Genomic DNA, 18,509 nt, shown 5'->3' on the forward strand with positions numbered 1-18,509 from the left:
CTGTGTCGAACATGCTTTAAATGACTGTGAGCTTTGCAGTGAAAAGTCGATGTGGGGAACTCGTAACTTTTTACTGTATTTTAAAAGAGCTCAAAAGCAAACTGTCAACAAAAATAGTCACATGTGAATTACAGCTGAAAGAGAGGGGCGTGTGACTATGAGCCCGTCGCCTTGACGGTGATGGTGACGCTGACTGGCTTGTTATCGCCTCCAGAGGGAGGGGCTTGGCTGGTGGTGGCGGGGATGGGGGTGGCAGTCATAGGTGAGGAGGTGAGGGTTGAAGCTGCTCGGGGTAAAGCCGTTGCTGGACCTGGAAAAAGACAAACATCAAAGACTATTGTTGGCTTTTTTTTTTTTTCAACAAAGCTCATAATGAGGGAAAAATGAGCACATATCTATTAGAAAATGAAGTTCAGTCCAATTCATCATTTGCATCTATGCAGATGGGTAACTAAGAGTGCTGGCATTGATTATTGCTAAAAGATAAAGTCATAAAACAATCAAATAAACAACAACAACAAAATCCATAAAATAGAACCTAATGAATTGGATTTTTTTTTCATTAATTAAAAATAGAAAATAATTTAATCTGGACTCGAGACTATGAATCTATAAATGTGTCTATTCAACTTTCCTGGACTGGGTGATCCACCAGTTGCTCCCTCTGACCCACCAAACACTTAATCCTCTGGGAAGTTGATGTTTTCCTGCGACTGGCTGTGCTGCCTGCAGTCATCATCAAAGATGAAAAGGCATTACAAATAGTAATCGTTACCATCAGCGCTGCGAACTGGAAATGTTTCATTACCAGTCACCAGACACTTCATTAGGTACACCTGTTCACCTTATTGTTGAAGGGGTCCTTACCTGTGCATAAACAGGTTTTTGCCATACCTGCCAAAGCCCCGCTGCATTTGTGGCTATAAGTGTGAGTTAGAGCTGACCCGCTTAATGCTTATGTTTTCATTTTAGTAGAAGCAGCTGAGAAACAGTAGAATACAATGTCAAGCTAATGATTAAAGGCAAGGAGTAGATGTCTAAAAAGGGAAAATATATGAGTGTTGCCTCTGTGTCTAAAGGCCTTTACAAACCTAACTAGTAAAATTCATGCTAATGTTTCCAGCGTTAGTCCAAATAGTTTTTATACTCGCCTGTCTTACTAAAGTTGTTCACAGCCGTTAATTTCATATGATGAATATTCTGCATTTGTCTTTTTGGATCAAGCTCGATTTTTCTAATTTTTCAGTATAGAATAAACAGATCTCATCAGTCAGATTAATGCTTTTGGCAACAAGTGCGCTTTTAAACTCAAAACTGACTGCTTCGGGTCAATCGTCTCTAAAATGATTTCTCTGCCTCCTCAGATCTGGGCCCATCTCTGCTAACTCGAACTCAAAGTGCGCCACTGACATCCTGAAATATGTACAAAAGTGTCCATGTTGCAGTTTCAACTGCTGCATCAAACCATGAAATTGTCCCTGCTGCTCCCTTCTCTTGAGAACTGCATGAAACCTGAGTCTCAGTTCCACTTTCCTGCTTAGAAACTTCAGAAGCAGCTCATCGTCTCTTGATGTCAACCTCTTTTTTTCCCCCAAAGTTCCTCTTTTTGTTAGACTTATACTGTGTATATATACATTACAAAAACAAGTTCACATGTCAAAAATACTGAATGTGCAGGAATCTGAGGTGAGTCTTTTAAAAAAAAAAAAAATTTTTTATTAGTCCGTACTATGCAAGTAACTGGGAATAAATGCTAGAATGAAAGAATCTCAAGTTCAGAGGGTCCATTACCAAGTTTACTTATTTAAAAATAAGTAATACTGTGAATACGTACTATGAGACTTTTAGTAAATAGCCACATGGGACCACCCACCAGTGGGCCTGCCATTTGCAGGTATTGACATCAATTGTCTTGTTGAACTTTATATTGCAATATCAATAGTTGAGAGCAAGAACTTTCTTTTACCAGGAAGAAACCTCTGACAGAAGCAGGCTTAGGGAAGAGCAGCCATCTGTCTCGAGTGGTTGTAGGGGTGGAGGGGAAAGAGAAAAGAGAAAGCAAACATTCCTGCTATCCAAGAGCGGCACATAAACACAGGCTGTAGCAACATAACTAAGAGCTGCTTGAGGGTTGCTTTATTTACTGCAATCTTAATCAAAAGGGAGGTAGAGCAGTTGTCCGCTTTCTGATTCTGGAAATTCTCAGAATCAGAAATAAGCCTTGAAACGGAGCTTGAAGGCCTCTATCGGGATGATATAGTACAAAAAGAGTTTAGAATTTAATAGAGCCTGATTATTCAGGCTCGTTCTTTCCAGTCCTTGTTATTACTCTTGCTGCAGTGTTTTGAATCAGCTGACAGCTAAAAGTATAAGCAGAAAAGACTCACTAATATTTACAAATGCAGGATGAAGAGCTCCATTCGGGCATCTCTTGACGGTGGCGTTTTGTACAATTTGGAAGGCACAGAACTAGAAAAAACTGAAGAAATTATATATCTGCTGAGTACAGAATGCCTTGTTTTTCCCCTGGAGGACCTGACATGATGGGGCAGGTGACCTCTATAAGCTGTAGAAACACCCCCAACCTGAGTCAATTTCTTTTAGATGTTTCTTACTGTTAGGAAGTTTTTTCTTACCATTGTAGCCAAGTGATTGCTCACAGGGGGTCATTTGATTTTGGGGTTTTCTCTCTATTATTGTAAGTTCTTTACTTTACAATATAATGCTACTCGAGGCAACTGCTGTTGTTATTTGGTGCTGTATAAATAAAATAGAATTGGACTGAATTGAACTAAAAAGCACTGGATGATGTTTTCAAGACCTTACTTAACTTGTTACCCCTTGAACATCTCTTGAGTACCTTTAATAACAAGTTTTGACACCTGAGTAATGATCAATAAAGACATGGTTTGATGATCATTAGAATAGATTCTGTGTTTTCCCGAGGTTATCCCTTGCAAGCTGTACAAGCAGAGGTTACCCACAATAACTTCTGATGAACATGTAGCCGTTTTGTTCTGGAAACAAGACTGAAACATAACAGAAATGGTTCAGGTCAGAAAATATCACAGAGAATTCAGACAGATTGGAAAGTAAAAGATGGTCCAACCCAATACTACCAGTGTGTACCTAATAAAGTGCCGGGTGAAGGTTGCAACAGATACACATATACTTACAAGCCAAACAGCAAGTCATGGAGTCCTGGGGGAAGATACAGAGTATTAAAGCTACATAATGTTGCTTTATGCACAGGTCAGCAAGATGCTGGTGGTGGTCATGTGTGTGGAGGACTCACGAGGATTGATGCTGCAGTTACGGAGGATGAACATGAGCAGCAGAACAGTGACAATGGCTGCAATCATCCCACCAATAGCTGCTCCAATCACAGCGGGGTACAAATTGTTGCGTGGTTCCACTAAAACACATCAGAGTTAAACATTGCAAAGGAGCTGAGCTCTGTGAAAACACATCTGCAAAGTGATAAGCGTTCACCGTACCGTTATCCCATAATAGGAATGACTACTAGGTTCCACATTAATGTAAACTCTGTTGAACTAGAGTATTGTGGGTTAATTTTTCAGATACATTTTAATACATTTTTGTTAAAGCCCCCCACCCACTTTGCCCAATTCTTTGCCAGTCTCATATGTCTCGCATTTCCTGTACCTGGTTTCTTTGGAGTAGAAGGGTGTCCCACAGTGCGGTGGTTCACCGGTATGATGCGAAACTGGTAGGTAACCGTTGGCGTCAGGCTCCCCACTGTATAAATCCTGACAGCTGGATCCTGGAGGATGTTACGGTACCAGACTACGGGACCAACTTTCTCCTCCATCCGCTCACTTGAAGAGTCATTCCCACTTCCTTTCCTTCGTGGACGCTCAGACAACCATCGGTGCTCCAAAAAGAAACCTGTCCAACTTCCTGCTTCCTCATTCTCCACCACCCACTCCAGCTCCACCTCATTACGCTGTCGGCTGGTGTACATCACTCTGACCAGGGTTGCATTGGGTGGCATGGGGTACTCTTATACACACATAAAACAAACATAAATAAATATGACTTCGATATGACATCAATCCAGTTTGTATATCTAATCAATTAATGTGTGGATTTCCATTAAATAATGTGTAGTCAATTCTCAGACTACTAATTACTTTTAAGTAATACTTCTATTACCAATATATTAAACTGGAGATATTAACCCCTCGGCTGAATTTAGACAGTGAAAGCATTGTCTAAACTGCACAAAAGTAAAAAGTGAAAGAATGAGTTTTCCATGTTGTTTTTTTGTGTATTGAATTCTGATTTAAGGTGTTTTTAACTGGAAAATATCAGGAGAAGAAGTCGACACATTTCCCTCTCGCTTCACATCTTTATTCTAAGCTGACTGAGATTCATATGCTGTACAGACTCAAGGAATGTAATACAGTTCTCAACAGGGAAATTATTCAACAAGCCCAAAAAAGATCAGAAAAATAAAACAGGTCCTTACTCTTGATGACTAAAGTGATATTGATTTCGGTTCCTCCCACTGCGTTGGAAGTGGAGCACCTGTACTCGCCGCTGTCTTGAGTTTCATCTGTGTCTCTCACAGTCAGATTGGCCCATGCAGACGTTCTCAGAAGCATGTACTTTGAGGTATCTTGCACACCAACACCCTGATTATTAAACCAGGTGATTTCATTGACAGGAAGGTAGTTGTCTCTCAGACTGCAGGTAAGCTGAACGTCGCTCCCCTCGTACACAGACACGACTCTGCGCTGTGTCTGCAGCACTGGTGCCTCTACGTGTGACAATGTACAGACTAATTATTTAACAATTTATATCTGCTATTTGTTGTACAGTGAGAATGTGCACTCACCCAGTGTGAGTCTGCAGGTCTTGGTTTGGACCAGAAGTGGGTGTTTAGCGTGGCAGGTGTAAGGTTTCCCACTGCGAGCTGTGCCATAGTGGAGGATCAGAATGTTGAAGGTTTGTTCCCCACCTTTGCTCTGACCTTCGGGGCCCTCCCACCACACCAAGGCTTTCGGGGCCCCTCCCTCCCAGGAGCAAGACAGCATCAAGTATTGTTTGTCTTTAGTCACATAAGCAAAACACAGTGGCTCTGCAGGGGGAATATCTGATGAAGGAGAGGAGAGATATAAAAACATTCAGATACATGATCACAAAACTGCCACTAACTTATCTTTTACTGTTTGTTGACATTGCTGCACTCACATGTGCGTGTGCTGCACTGTGTCGACTGTTTCAGGGCAGGATGGGAGCCCAGGCATGTAAACAAGCTGTTATTAGAAGTCAGTCCTCCAGAGGGCAGCATGATGGTAGTGCTGGAGGCTGAACTTGTTAGCTGGGCTGTGTTGGACTGATCTTGTATCAGGTCTCCAGTCCAGTGGAGGGAAGGTGAGGGGAATCCACCAGGCCAGGAGCACAGCAGCCGCAGAGAGGTGTGATTCAGAGCCGGCTCCACAGAACAGGACGGGGAGCCATCAGGGGGGTCTGTGGGGATATGATAGAGGTAACAAGGTAATGATGTTTAAAGTGCGGTGAAATCAAGGCCCAAGAAAGATGTTGTGTATTTACAATGTTGGGCATGAGTAAGTTATAAAATTATTTGATTATATACACATATTTTGGGAAGCTGAGTTCAGGTTCATGAGCAACACCCAGGCCTGATTACTGACAGAACCAGAAGCTGCTTTACTGGAATCTGTCTGACAAAGTGAAGTAGGCGAAAAAAATCTCAGATAGCAACACATCAAAGTTCTAAAGAAACTCAAGAACAGATGAGAAACAACGTCACTGACATCTATCTGTCTGGAAAGGGTTACAAAGCTACTTCTAAGTATTTCGGATTCCAGCGAGTTATCCACAAATAACAAATCAAAACTTGGAACAGTGATGAAACTTCCCAGATGTAGCAGGCCTACCAAAATTACTCCAGTAGTGCATCAACAACTCATCCAGAAAGTCACAAAAGAACCCAGAAAAACATCTAAAGAAATCGAGGCTTCACTTTCCCCAGTAAAGGTCAGATTTCATGATTTAACAACAGCAAAGAGACTAGGCAAAAATGCTCCAAGGAGAAAACCACTCCTGACCAAAAAGGATCACAAAAGCTTGTCTCACATTTGACAATCACAAAACACGTTAAAATGGGTTAGGAGTCGCCTTGGAGTGGGCTATAGCAATGAAATGGCCATTATATTTCTCTACCATATTTGTCCAATAAACATGGAGCATGGTCTGTCTTTGTAGAAACTGAGGTGTGGCACTTCTGCTTCTTGTTATTTCTTATTGACATCTTTAATTAGTATCTGAGTCAGACGTCATCCCCATACTGTGTTCATCCCCACAGCCAAGGATGAATTAAAACAAAGGAACCTATGAGGATTTCTGCATTATGGTAAATGGTAAATGGCCTGTATTTATATAGCGCTTTACTAGTCCCTAAGGACCCCAAAGCGCTTTACATATCCAGTCATCCACCCATTCACACACACATTCACACACTGGTGATGGCAAGCTACATTGTAGCCACAGCCACCCTGGGGCGCACTGACAGAGGCGGAGAGGTTTAATTACAGGAGAGGTTTAATTGAAAGTGAAATGATCATAATGGTTAGAGGTCAGAGGTCACACTCACAGTAGACAGTCATGCTGATGGTTTTTTTGGTGCGCGTGTTGAGGTAGGTGTTCTGTGCCAAACAGGTGTAGTCGCCAGCATCCACACGGAGGATCTTGGTGATGGTGAACTTCTGCCCGGTGTAGACCTGCGAGTTGTTGTAGAACCAGACGTACTGACTGGCTGGATTGGACTGGGCCTGACACAGCAAAGAAACAGCCTCCGTCTCCAGAGCTGTGTAGCCCTGCTTTACTGTACGAGGTGGAGTCACATCTATTTGAGGAACATCTGGGCCAACTGATGAGAAAACGTAGCAGTGCATGTAAGATATACAAGAAACAAACAACTTATGCTGAAAGCAGAGCAAGAAAATGTTGTTAAGAGCTAAAATTCAAACCAGGGTACAATGAAAAGTTTTATCATGTGATCCATGTAGGATCACACACAAAATTACTGCATCCTGTTGCCATTAGGTCACCAACTGTGGCGGTCATTTGTTGTAAAGCAGCTATAATGCCAAAAATTACTCACTCAGTCTGATCAGAAAAAATAAGCCATTGACCAAAATATCATGATTTTGGTCGTTTTTTCTTTTATCCAGTGATTCCCTACCTCAGCTTCAATACTTACAGATGGTGTCCAGCCACACGCGATCTGATGTCTGGCTGTTGATATTGTTGCTGGCGACACAGAGGTACCAGCCGGTGTGGTTGCGGTTGACGTTGGTGACGTTGATGATGCTGTTGTTGCCCTGTGCAAATGTTGTGACGTCTTCACTGCTGGTTTCACGTTGCCACACATACCGGATCGGTTCAGTCCCATTTTCCACATTGCAGCGCATCCACATTGAAGATCCTTCCACTGGAGAAGTATCACTCATCAGGATGTAAGGCTTATTGACGGGGACTACAATGAAGATGAATAACACAGATGTGTCTGGATGTTAACAGTCAGTAGTAGAACTGAAGGGCAGTAAACAAACACTAAAAAGATGATCTTATAATTTCATTTCCAGTATGTGTAAACCTTTGGCCAATCAGGACACCAAACTGAGAAAGAGGCTCAAAGTTTCTCGAATAGTATAGGTTTAATCTGATGTGGGCATGTTAATACAAAATGACTAATAAATGCTGATGCAGTGATACTATTTTATGAAGATAAAGGGACATGTGTATACCATTTGTCATTATGCTCAGACTTAACCAGTCATGTTTTGCAGAGTTCAAAGGACAAATTGTTGTCGCTGAGATTTTTTTTAATAGATCAAGTAAAGGCAACTCTTAAATGGTCAGCTTTAGAGGCACAATGAACCTTAAAAATTAAAAAAAACAAACAAAACCCCAGCTTATGAACACTGATAAGATCATTTTGAATATATTTGTACTGCTGTATAATTTTGGGTAGTAAGACATCACATATAGATTTTTTAGCTGGTGGTCAGTTATTGCATGTGTTGTATCAAAGGACCTCAGATGCTGATTTTAAAATCATGTTAGTTTACTGAAAGATAGATAATTTGTTTCCAGGTGGAAGGAACACTCCAAATAATTTCCCGTGTATACAAATGTGACTCTGCACTGCATCAGCATCGATCAAAAAGAATGAAGTGAAAATGTGCACTGACCCAGCGTGAGTCTGCAGGTCTTGGTTTCGACCAGAAGTGGATGTCTAGCATGGCAGGTGTAAGGTCTCCCAAACCGTACAGTGCTATAGCGAAGGGTAAAGTTGTTGGAGGTTTCTTCTCCACCTTTGCTCTGACCTTCGGGGCCCTCCCACCACACCAAAGCTTTCGGGGCCCCTCCCTCCCAGGAGCAGGAAAGCGTCACATACTGTTTGTCATTAGTCACATAAGCAAAACACAGTGGCTCTGCAGGAGGAATATCTGATGAAGGAGAGGAGCGATATAAACACATTCAGATACATGATCACAAAACTGCCACTAACTTCTCTTTTACTGTTTGTTGACATTGCTGCACTCACATGTGCGTGTGCTGCACTGTGTCGACTGTTTCAGGGCAGGATGGGAGCCCAGGCATGTAAACAAACTGTTATTAGAAGTCAGTCCTCCAGAGGGCAGCATGATGGTAGTGCTGGAGGCTGAACTTGTTAGCTGGGCTGTGTTGGACTGATCTTGTATCAGGTCTCCAGTCCAGTGGAGGGAAGGTGAGGGGAATCCACCAGGCCAGGAGCACAGCAGCCGCAGAGAGGTGTGATTCAGAGCCGGCTCCACAGAACAGGACGGGGAGCCATCAGGGGGGTCTGTGGGCATATGACACAGAAAAAAGTTATTGTTTGGCAGCGATACTAAAGACGTTAGGTAGAAATTATTATATCAGAATAAAATAAGTGTTTTCATCATTCGATATTTCCACTTCCCAAGAGAAATTGTTTGTGTGTCTGTGAGTACACAAGTAAGAAGAACACACGGTAGTGGTACAGGGCCGACAAAGGAGTTGAAATCATGGTCAAGAGGTCAGAGGTCACACTCACAGTAGACAGTCAGGCTGATGGTGTTATTGGAGCTGGTGTTGAGGTAGGTGTTCTGTGCCAAACAGGTGTAGTTGCCAGTGTGCATACGGAGGCTCTTGGTGATGGTGAACTTCTGCCCGGTGTAGACCTGGGAGCTGTTGTAGAACCAGACGTACTGACTGGCTGGATTGGACTGGGCCTGACACAGCAAGGAAACAGCCTCCGTCTCCAGAGCCGAGTAACCCCGCCTGGTCATAGTGTACGGAGTCACGTCTATCTGAGGAATGTCTGGTCCAACTGAGGAGAAAGAATATGAATTCTTTCCCTTAATCAGGAAATAAGGGACACAGGCGTGTTATGTGAAAAACTCATATTAGTCTGATAAGAAATCTTGTTTTATGCTACAGTAAGAAAATTAACCCTTACTTGATACAGCCATAACTACAAGCTTTATCAACAAGGAAAGCTTCAAGCCCAATCTTAAAAGTAGAGTAGCTCTCTGTCTCCCAAACCCAAAGAGGGAGCTGCACAGTAGAGACCCTGATAGCTAAAGGCTCCGCTTCTCAGTGTACTTTAGGAAAATCTAGGAACAACAAGTAAGCCTGCACTCTGAGAGCACTCTCTTTCGGGTCAAAATGTTACTGTTAGGTTTTGAGGATGTTATGTAAATGTGTAATTAAGGGCTATATGTGAGTAGAGGGACTTTTAATTTGGTTCCTGATATTACAGAAAGCAAGAAGTCTGAGGTGTTTTCGAGCATCTGTGGGATTTGTCGGCGATGTAAGTCAGATCTATGGAGGCCCTATCTTGCAACGTATGGGAATTAAAGGATCTGTTGCTAAAATCTTGGTGCCAGATACCAGCACATTCTCTTTAAATTTAATCAGACATAAAATATCAAAGAAAAAACTGAATCATGCTGGGTACTAAAAAAATCCAAGTATAGAAAACAAAAATTTCGCTTACTTGTGGTCTGTAACAGTTGTGTGCTTTTAATTGCTTGTAGTTTTTTAATGTATTTACTGAAAACTTGTTTTAAAAATGTTTATATATTAAAACTCACACAGAGTGTTCAGCCACAGGCGGTCAGATCTCTCGCTGTTGACGGCGTTGCTGGCAACACAGCGGTACCAGCCAGTGTGGTTGCGGTTGACATTGGTCATGTTGATGATGCTGCTGTTGCCCAGTGCGAAGGTTGTGGCGTTACCATTGTAGGTTTCATAGTGCCAGGTGTACTGGATCGGTTCCGTTCCATTTTCCACACTGCAGCGCATCCACATTGAAGATCCTTCCACTGGAGAAGCATTACTCATCAGGATGTAAGGCTTACTGACAGGCACTGTGTTTAAGACAAAATCATACATGCAGGTCTGTTGAAGAAGAATATTGTCACATTTTTGACTAAAAATATGGATTATATGTTAACCTCTGGTATGTAAGCTTTAGTCAAATCCAGGTTCAAAGCTAAGAAAGGGGTCAAAGACTTCAAAATATTTGTCCCAAAGTTTTTCTCAACCAGTATAATTTTGTTCTTGGTTTGACCAGACAACATCTGTAATGGCCTGCTCATATATTAAAATGCAGATTTAATAGGAAATATAAAGCATGTTTACAAACTGGTAAAATAAATTCTTTTGGTCTCTATGGATGCAGTAGTTTCTCTATTCATGACAGCTTTCCTGTTTTCCTGTCTTCCTCTCTTCACCCCAAACTGTCGATGCAGATGCCCGACCCTTAGTAACCCTGTTTCTGCTTGAGGCTTCTTCCTGTTAAATGGGAGTTTTCCCTTCCCACTGTCGCCAAAGCGCTTGCTCATAGGGGGTCATATGATTGTTGGAGTTTTCTCTGCTTTCTTTGTATTATTGTAGTATCTATCTTACAATGTAAAGCACTTTCAGGCAACTCTTGTTGTGATATGGTGCTTTATAAATAAAACTAAATTGAATTCGTGTGGTTGAGCAAATTCGTATGATGAGCATTTGTTATAACGAAGCATCACTCAGATAAACGTGACATATTTTAACTTATTCTATGTAACATCCTGAATTAGAAAATATAAATTCAAATAAATTAATAATGGCATTTACGTTTTATTCCTTCCATTAAAAAGGTCTAAAAAATGTCTGGATTTGTACATGAAGTTGTCACAATTCAAAGGCTTAAAAATTTAAGGATCCTTTAAAATCTTTGTGCAATGTTTGTGTAGAAGTGATAACATGGTTCTCAGATTAAGTAAGCTGAACATCACTCGCACCGACCCAGTGTGAGGCTGCAGGTCTTGGATTGAACCAGAAGTGGGTGCCTGGCATAGCAGGTGTAAGGTTTCCCGCTGTGAGCTGTCCCGTACGGGAGGATGAGGATGTTGGAGTTTTCTTTTCCACCCCTGCTCTGGCCCGCAGGTCCCTCCCACCACACCAAGGCTTTAGGGAACCCTCCTTCCCAGGAGCAGGACATCATGAAGTACTGTTTGTCATTAGTCACGTCAACAAAACATACTGGCTCTGCAGGGGGAATATCTGATGGAGGATAAATCAAATGAGTGATGTTGAAAGTGTATAATCTTCACATTTACTCTCTCATTTGTTTAACTTTCTGTTGTTCTTTGTTGACATTGCTGCACTCACATGTGCGTGTGCTGCACTGTGTCGACTGTTTCAAGGCAGGATGGGAGCCCAGGCACGTAAACAAGCTGTTATTAGAAGTCGGGCCTCCAGAGGGCAGCGAGATTGCAGTGCTGATGAGGATGGTAGTGCTGGAGGCTGAACTTGTTTGCTGGGGTGTGTTGAACTGATCTTGTATCAGGTCTCCAGTCCAGTGGAGGGAAGGTGAGGGGAATCCACCAGGCCAGGAACACAGCAGCCGCAGAGAGGTGTGATTCAGGGCCGGCTCCACAGAACAGGACGGGGAGCCATCTGGGGGGTCTGTGGGGGGAGAACATATGAAGTTAGAAGTTGGTAGGATATTCATGAACAAGAAAGATGAAAATAAAAGTTGTTTGTAGTGTTTTATTAAAAATGTGAAATTGTGATTTTAATGACATTGTAGTGTTTTATAATCCTGGTAAATGCAGTACAGCGATGGAACAGCTCAGGTCAGTGCAGCATACAAGGATTGACAGAGGAGTAAGATGATTAATAGCATGGTCACGAGGTCAGAGGTCACACTCACAGTAGACAGTCAGGCTGATGGTGTTATTGGAGCTGGTGTTGAGGTAGGTGTTCTGTGCCAAACAGGTGTAGTCACCAGTGTGCATACGGAGGATCTTGGTGATGGTGAACTTCTGCCCAGTATAGACCTGGGAGCTGTTGTAGAACCAGACGTACTGACTGGCTGGATTGGACTGGGCCTGACACAGCAAGGAAACAGCTTCCGTCTCCAGAGCTGTGTAACCCCGCCTGGTCATAGTGTACGGAGTCACGTCTATCTGAGGAATGTCTGGTCCAACTGAGGAGAAAGAATATGAACGCAAATCAAGAAATAAGGGACACAGGCGTGTTATGTGCCTGTGAAACAAAGAAATCTTTGTTTTATGCGACAGAAAGCAAACTAACTCTAACTTGATCCATCATTAACTACAAGCTTTATCAACAAGGAAAGCTTCAAGCCCAAGCCCACATAACACAGGTGTGTTAAATGCAGATTACAGAAAGCTAATAAGAAATCCAGTTTAAAGTAGGACTCTTACTTAGTTTTACATTAGCAGTTGAGACATACAGCAGCTAAATTAACCCTAATATGTGTAATTCCCTAAAAATTCAGATAATTGCATAATTTTTGTACTGTGATCAGCATTTTTTGAATTTGGGGATAAAAGCCAAATTCTTAACAGGGCATTACTTTTTTTTTTAGATGGAAACAATACAGAAGTAAATAAATTTAACTGAAAAATGCTCAAAACACCTTCAGTGCATTAAGTTTTTACATACTGATGCTTTCTTTTAATTGTTAAATGAAGAAATGAATAACGAATGAAGAAATAGGTCTGCCTGATCTAATTATACTCACAGAGGATGTCCAGCCATAGACGTTTGGAGCTCTCGCTGTTGACGGCGTTGCTGGCCACACAGCGGTACCAACCGGTGTGATTGCGGTTAACTTTGTTCATGTTAATAATGCTGCTGTTGCCCATTTCAAAGGTTGTGGCGTTACTATTGTAGGTTTCATAGTGCCACACATACAGGATCGGTCCAGTCCCATTTTCCACACTGCAGTTCATCCACACTGTAGATCCTTCCACTGGAGGAGCATTGTTCACGAGGAGGTAAGGCTTGCTGACAGGCACTGTGGTTAAGATAAAGTTACACACGTGAAGGTATGTTTACCGTCTTCACTGAAAATGAGTCACAGTGTTCAATAAATAACACAATCTTCAGCTTCGAAGAGGCTTTGATATCAGTTAATCTTCCCAAGGCTCCTCCCCCTCAGTACCAAGGACCTCATTTTTGCACTTATAGCCCAGTCACAAACATCACACCCTTCAACTCCATTATATACTTTATCACACCATTTTTGATTGTTAATGCACTCTGGCTGTTGTCTTTCTTCTGTCAGGAATGCTTGATGGCATGTTTAAGAGAACGTGTCAGATTCTAACATATTTCAGAGTCTCCATCTGCACTTCACTGCCTGGGACCTGGGCCTGTTTTTGTGTCTTCCGATGTAGTCACAAGGCCAACAGCAACTCCTGTTTAATCTGTGCTTGTAGTAGTAGAGACCTGAGACAAGTACAACAAACAAGATAACTGCTGCATGCACAAGGAGGAGGATCTGGTCTTTGCCTGCAAAGACAAACAGCCTGGCTCACAGTTACCTTCTTGGTAATTTTCTGAGCAACCAAATACATAAGCTCTCCTCTTGTATCGCTTTAGTGGAAACCACGTTTCCACTGCAAGTCTCTTTGGAAACTTCTTTGAAAAACATCTTTCACTACGTTGAGCAGCAAAGCGAAATACTGCCATTGATGGCTAGTAGCTTGAATCAAGAATCACTGATCACAGCAGGTGACACTGACAAGCATCTTGGAATTTATGGCAGGTTGTGTTGACCAACTGAGCTCCAAAACTGTGTGTAGGGTGATATGAAAAAAGGGCCCACACCTGTGTGGACATCAAGGTGTCACTTTATGCCTTCACTTTCTTGGCCTCCACATTTGGTGTACTATTCTCTCTTTCGTGACTCTTGGTTAATGCTGTCTTTATATGTACATATTTATAGAATTAAAATTATGTCCATTAACTATTGTTTTTAAAGTTTGGTCAACACATAGGGCACCAAGATGAAAGATGGCCCAAAGGTTTTTTGTTTCTCCAAGATTATTTTGCAACTGCTGCAAATATTAGTTTCTATAAAGCCGCTGAAGTTTTTCACCTTGTGCAGACTAGCTCTTTTTTGCCGTGATCTGAGAGTGTTTAGGAAGAACATTGTTTCTGAGGGGAGTTCTTACCTCGAACAGTCAGATGGACATAGTAGTAGTAGACTTTGGCCTCCTGTGCTATGTCATAGAAGGCCTGGCAGGTGAATAAGCCATGTGATGCCAGAGGGAGCTTCTCGATCTTTAAAGCTGAGCTGTTTGAGATGACTGTTGGTTGGCCGAGTGTCTCAGCCAACTTCTGGGTCTTTATTCCTTGACCCACATTATACACCACAGCCTTTATTGCTTCAGTGCCGGGTTTGGTGAAGCTCCATATAAACATGTCAGGCACGGTGGTACCACACTCCAGGGTCACCGCGTTGTCCACCACCCCATACACACTGGTGTCCTGGTACACCACCTCCCCTTTATGATTGATCTGCACATCTGGAGGAGGCAGAGGATACAATGGCCAATGTGTGTGGGTACAATGTGTGTGGGTCCATAAAATAATGGACCCACACACAAACACTTTGTTTGTGAGTGTCTATTAAGCAACAGGAGACGGTGGTGTCAAATGCCTGGTCAGTGTTCAGTTGCAGGATTGATTACACAGTCAGTTTCAGAGGCAGTGTAATGTTATAAAAAGCAATTCTAATATTTTTTTAATGCCAGATTCAGTTTTCAAACACATTTTCTTTCTTCTTTGTTTTTAATTTCATCTGCAAGGTTCTGTATATCATCATTTGATCCATGTGAGACAAATACAAACAGATTTATCCGTTTTTCTGTTTAAAAAACATTCCAAAATCTCAAATTTTTTTGAGCATAACGAATTTTGAAATGTGACAGAGAGTAAAAAATACCATAGAAATTGTAATAAGTCTTTACTAGTTTGTCTGTTATGCAATAATTCCAACAGAATTGCAGGTACTGAAGTACCTACTTAGGTGATGTTATAATAATCAGTGTCTGATGTTATGTAGACAATAACAATAAAAGTGTAAATTAATCCACGGACACTGGAAAACTCTTACCATTTGCCCCCAAAGTGACCAGACTGGTAGTTAGAAACAGAACAGCCAGTTCTAGCAGTGGTGCCACCATGGTATCATGATGATCTTGAGTCCAACAACTTCTTTACTCCAAAAAAATGTGTTTGAGATTGAAAGGTGAATATTTCGTGGCCCTGAAAATAGCACGTTATTGCCTGCCCTCAGGTGCCTGAGGCTTTCGTCGTTCTGTCTTTCTGATGCACGAGTTTCTCGGGGAATCCAGTTGCAGAGACTGACTTCACAAGACTGAGAGCAGGAAGGGACGGAGGATCGGTAAACTGATTTAGACCGAAGTATTAATGGGTTTTTCCTTTCTCTCTGTCCGTCTTTGTTTCTCCTGCTGGTTTAGAATATCAGTTATACCAAAATCATCTATTATGCAAGATATATGCATGAGTGGATGGGTTAGCCTTTCACGCAACTACTCATACAGCCAAGGCTGCACTGGATGAAGCTGACATTCCTCTACACGTCTTTCACATGTGAAAATCTCACAAAGGTTTTACTGTAATGAAATCCTTTTTTTTTCATATTCATAGAGTGCAGTTTTTCTTTTATTTTCTTACATCATCCTCTTCAAGCTGTGACCAAAGTGGGAATGCTGATCAATGTTATCAACAGTCATTTTCATATAGCCTCGCAGAGGATGCACTCAAAGCTCAGGGATAAAAAAAAAAAAAAAAAAAAGGGGGGGGGGGGGATTAAAAGAGATTAATATCTTCTTATGTTTTCTTTGTCCTTTGTTTTTCTTTTAGTGTCAGCTTAAATACAAAAATATCTTGTGCAAAAAACAAGAGGTTTTAATGATTTAGTAGGTGAGGATCTCAGCAAAAATATTCATTTGTATAGTCAAAGTATGATCAAACAATGTTTTTTTTATTGTATCTTTGTTTTGTTAGGTAAACAGTGAAATCAAAGGCTTCAGATTTCTTCATCGGATCATACGAGGAGCAAATGGGAAGCTTAACCTGTACTGATGGGATTAGTGTTGAAATTGATTTAGATATCTGGCATCATGCAGTCATTTGCCGTGTTTCCTCGTAGCATGGTCTTTATCATTGCACATACTAAGATGTATATTTCCAGTTAATAAAAAACGGATCCTGCATGTATGCACGGTCTTGGGGTCCATTTTTCCTAATCCTTCTTTTTAAAGAAAGTTTTTATCTTTGTAGAGGAGCAGGAGGGACTTTTAGGTAGCATGTAATGTGAGATGAGATCAGTTTTAGCTTCAGTTCATCAAATCCCAACAAGATATTAAGGTTCATAATAAATCAGAAAATGAATCCAAAAGAAAATAATCTGAGCCTGGTGCCACTCGGAGCAGTTTTGTTTTATGGAAGTACAACGTATGCATTTATATACTTATTGTCTGAGAGCTTAATAGTAAATCTGATCAGATTTATGCAGAGGAACAAGGCGTTCCCTTGGTACAATCAGAAACTGATTACAATATTCATCAACTTTAAAGCCCAGCGGCAGCAGCAGCAGACTCAAGAGTGAGTCGATGCACTCGCTTTCACTATAAAAACTGCACATTTGAAAGTAGCAGCTGACAAGGAGAGAGAGGGAGCTATGAGCCAGACATAGAATCCATAATAGATCTGTTTTTTTAAACATCTAGATTGTAAATATAATGGCAATTATAATCTTCTGGGAAATAACATTAAATCAAAACACACAAATTAAGCATTAAAAATGTTTTAATTAACATGGTTTAGGTAGTCAGTCAGTTAATGATAGTTAATGATACCAGTGTCATAATGGTGAAGATTTAAGTGATTTAAGTATTCATGTTTAAAGCTGTAACATTGATGTTATTACTAAGCTAATATCCTCTTCCTTTCAGTGCTAAGCCTTGTTGGCCCAAATCCACATTTTAAATAAACAGGACTTCAGCATTAGGAAGCTAAAGTGTCATTTCTGGTTGTTCTTACAATTAGTGGGGCTGACACTTCTTGATCCCGCTGTTAATCTGCTTCTTTGAAATAATTAGCTAAATCCCTGAGGGATTTAAATCACAGAGTAAGTGTATAGTTGTGTACATGGGAGAGTTTGTTTGTGTGTGAAACTATCACACACAAACAAATTCAGTTACCCTTTCAGCATTGACAGGTTAAATTTTAATAACTTTTTATTCAGTCTCACTAGTTAAAAAGTAAATTGGTCACTAATGTTAGAGATTTTTTTTTTTAATCCAAAATGAAAGAAAGCCATTGCAGACTTCAGTGTTTGTAACACAATTATTTAAATGGGCCGCCTACTTATAGAAACTTGATTAGGTAGATCTGTTCTATTGGTTAACTCAAAGATCTAATCAGCCAATCACATGGCAGCAACTCACTGAATTTGGGCATGTAGACACTGTCGAGATGACCTGCATTACAATGGAGTTGTAGGGTGAATAAAGTGACTTTGAACTTGGCACGTTTATTGGCTAGATGGACTGTTCTAAATATTTTAAGAAACTGTTGATCTTCCCGCACAACCATCTTTCTGTTTTACAGAGAATGACTAGAAAAAGAGAAAACATCCAGTGAGCAGCTGTTCTCCGAATGAAAATGCCTTATTGACGCCAGAGGTCAGAGGAGAAAGGCCTGACTGGTTTGAGCTGTTAGGTAGGCAAGAGTAACTTTAATAACCACTTGTTACAGCCAAGGTATGCAGAAGAGCGTCTCAGACTCACCAAACTGGACAACTGAAAATTTGAAAGATGTTGCCCGGTCAGAAGGGTCTCAGATGGTAGGGTCAGAGTTTAGTGTAGATAACGTAAAAGCATGACTCCATCCTGGATTTTATTAATGACTCAGACTGGTGGTGTGATGGTGGGGGATTTTTCTTTTTGGGCCCTTAAGTGCCAACTGAGCGTCCTTGAAACACCGCAGGTTGTCTTTATAACCACAGTGTATCCATCGTCTTGAGGCTCCTGATTCCAGCAGGATAACACACCATTATTAGATTAATTAATTAAATAGAGCAGCTTTGGGATGGGTTGGAACCGGATATTCCCATC

General features: G+C 41.3%; 1 protein-coding gene across 1 annotated transcript; it reads right to left on the reverse strand.

Moving 5' to 3' along the window:
- Window positions 1-383: 383 nt before the first annotated feature.
- On the reverse strand, window positions 384-15,703 carry LOC308386768 (hemicentin-1-like). The gene is made up of 19 exons (XM_080866530.1): window positions 15,479-15,703; window positions 14,535-14,888; window positions 13,097-13,372; window positions 12,260-12,535; window positions 11,716-12,012; window positions 11,350-11,607; window positions 10,155-10,430; window positions 9,113-9,388; window positions 8,603-8,881; window positions 8,247-8,504; window positions 7,253-7,528; window positions 6,644-6,919; window positions 5,218-5,496; window positions 4,862-5,119; window positions 4,493-4,783; window positions 3,667-4,023; window positions 3,296-3,415; window positions 3,177-3,201; window positions 384-726 (listed from the first exon to the last, which is right to left on the reverse strand). Exons 1-19 carry the CDS (start codon window positions 15,546-15,548, stop codon window positions 681-683), a joined length of 4,548 nt encoding a protein of 1,515 aa, XP_080722656.1. The 5' UTR covers window positions 15,549-15,703; the 3' UTR covers window positions 384-680.
- Window positions 15,704-18,509: the final 2,806 nt, after the last annotated feature.

Source organism: Rhamphochromis sp. 'chilingali' (assembly GCF_963969265.1).
Source record: "Rhamphochromis sp. 'chilingali' genome assembly, chromosome: 19".
Classification (NCBI taxonomy): domain Eukaryota; kingdom Metazoa; phylum Chordata; class Actinopteri; order Cichliformes; family Cichlidae; genus Rhamphochromis; species Rhamphochromis sp. 'chilingali'.

Excerpts from the sequence above, each read along its gene's own strand:
- LOC308386768 (XM_080866530.1), bottom strand. The coding sequence starts at position 15,548 with ATGGTGGCACCACTGCTAGAACTGGCTGTTCTGTTTCTAACTACCAGT. Across the intron at positions 14,889-15,478 it reads GGTCACTTTGGGGGCAAATG|ATGTGCAGATCAATCATAAA; the intron begins GTAAGAGTTTTC and ends TGCCTCCTCCAG. Across the intron at positions 8,505-8,602 it reads ACAGTGCAGCACACGCACAT|ATATTCCTCCTGCAGAGCCA; the intron begins GTGAGTGCAGCA and ends CTCCTTCATCAG.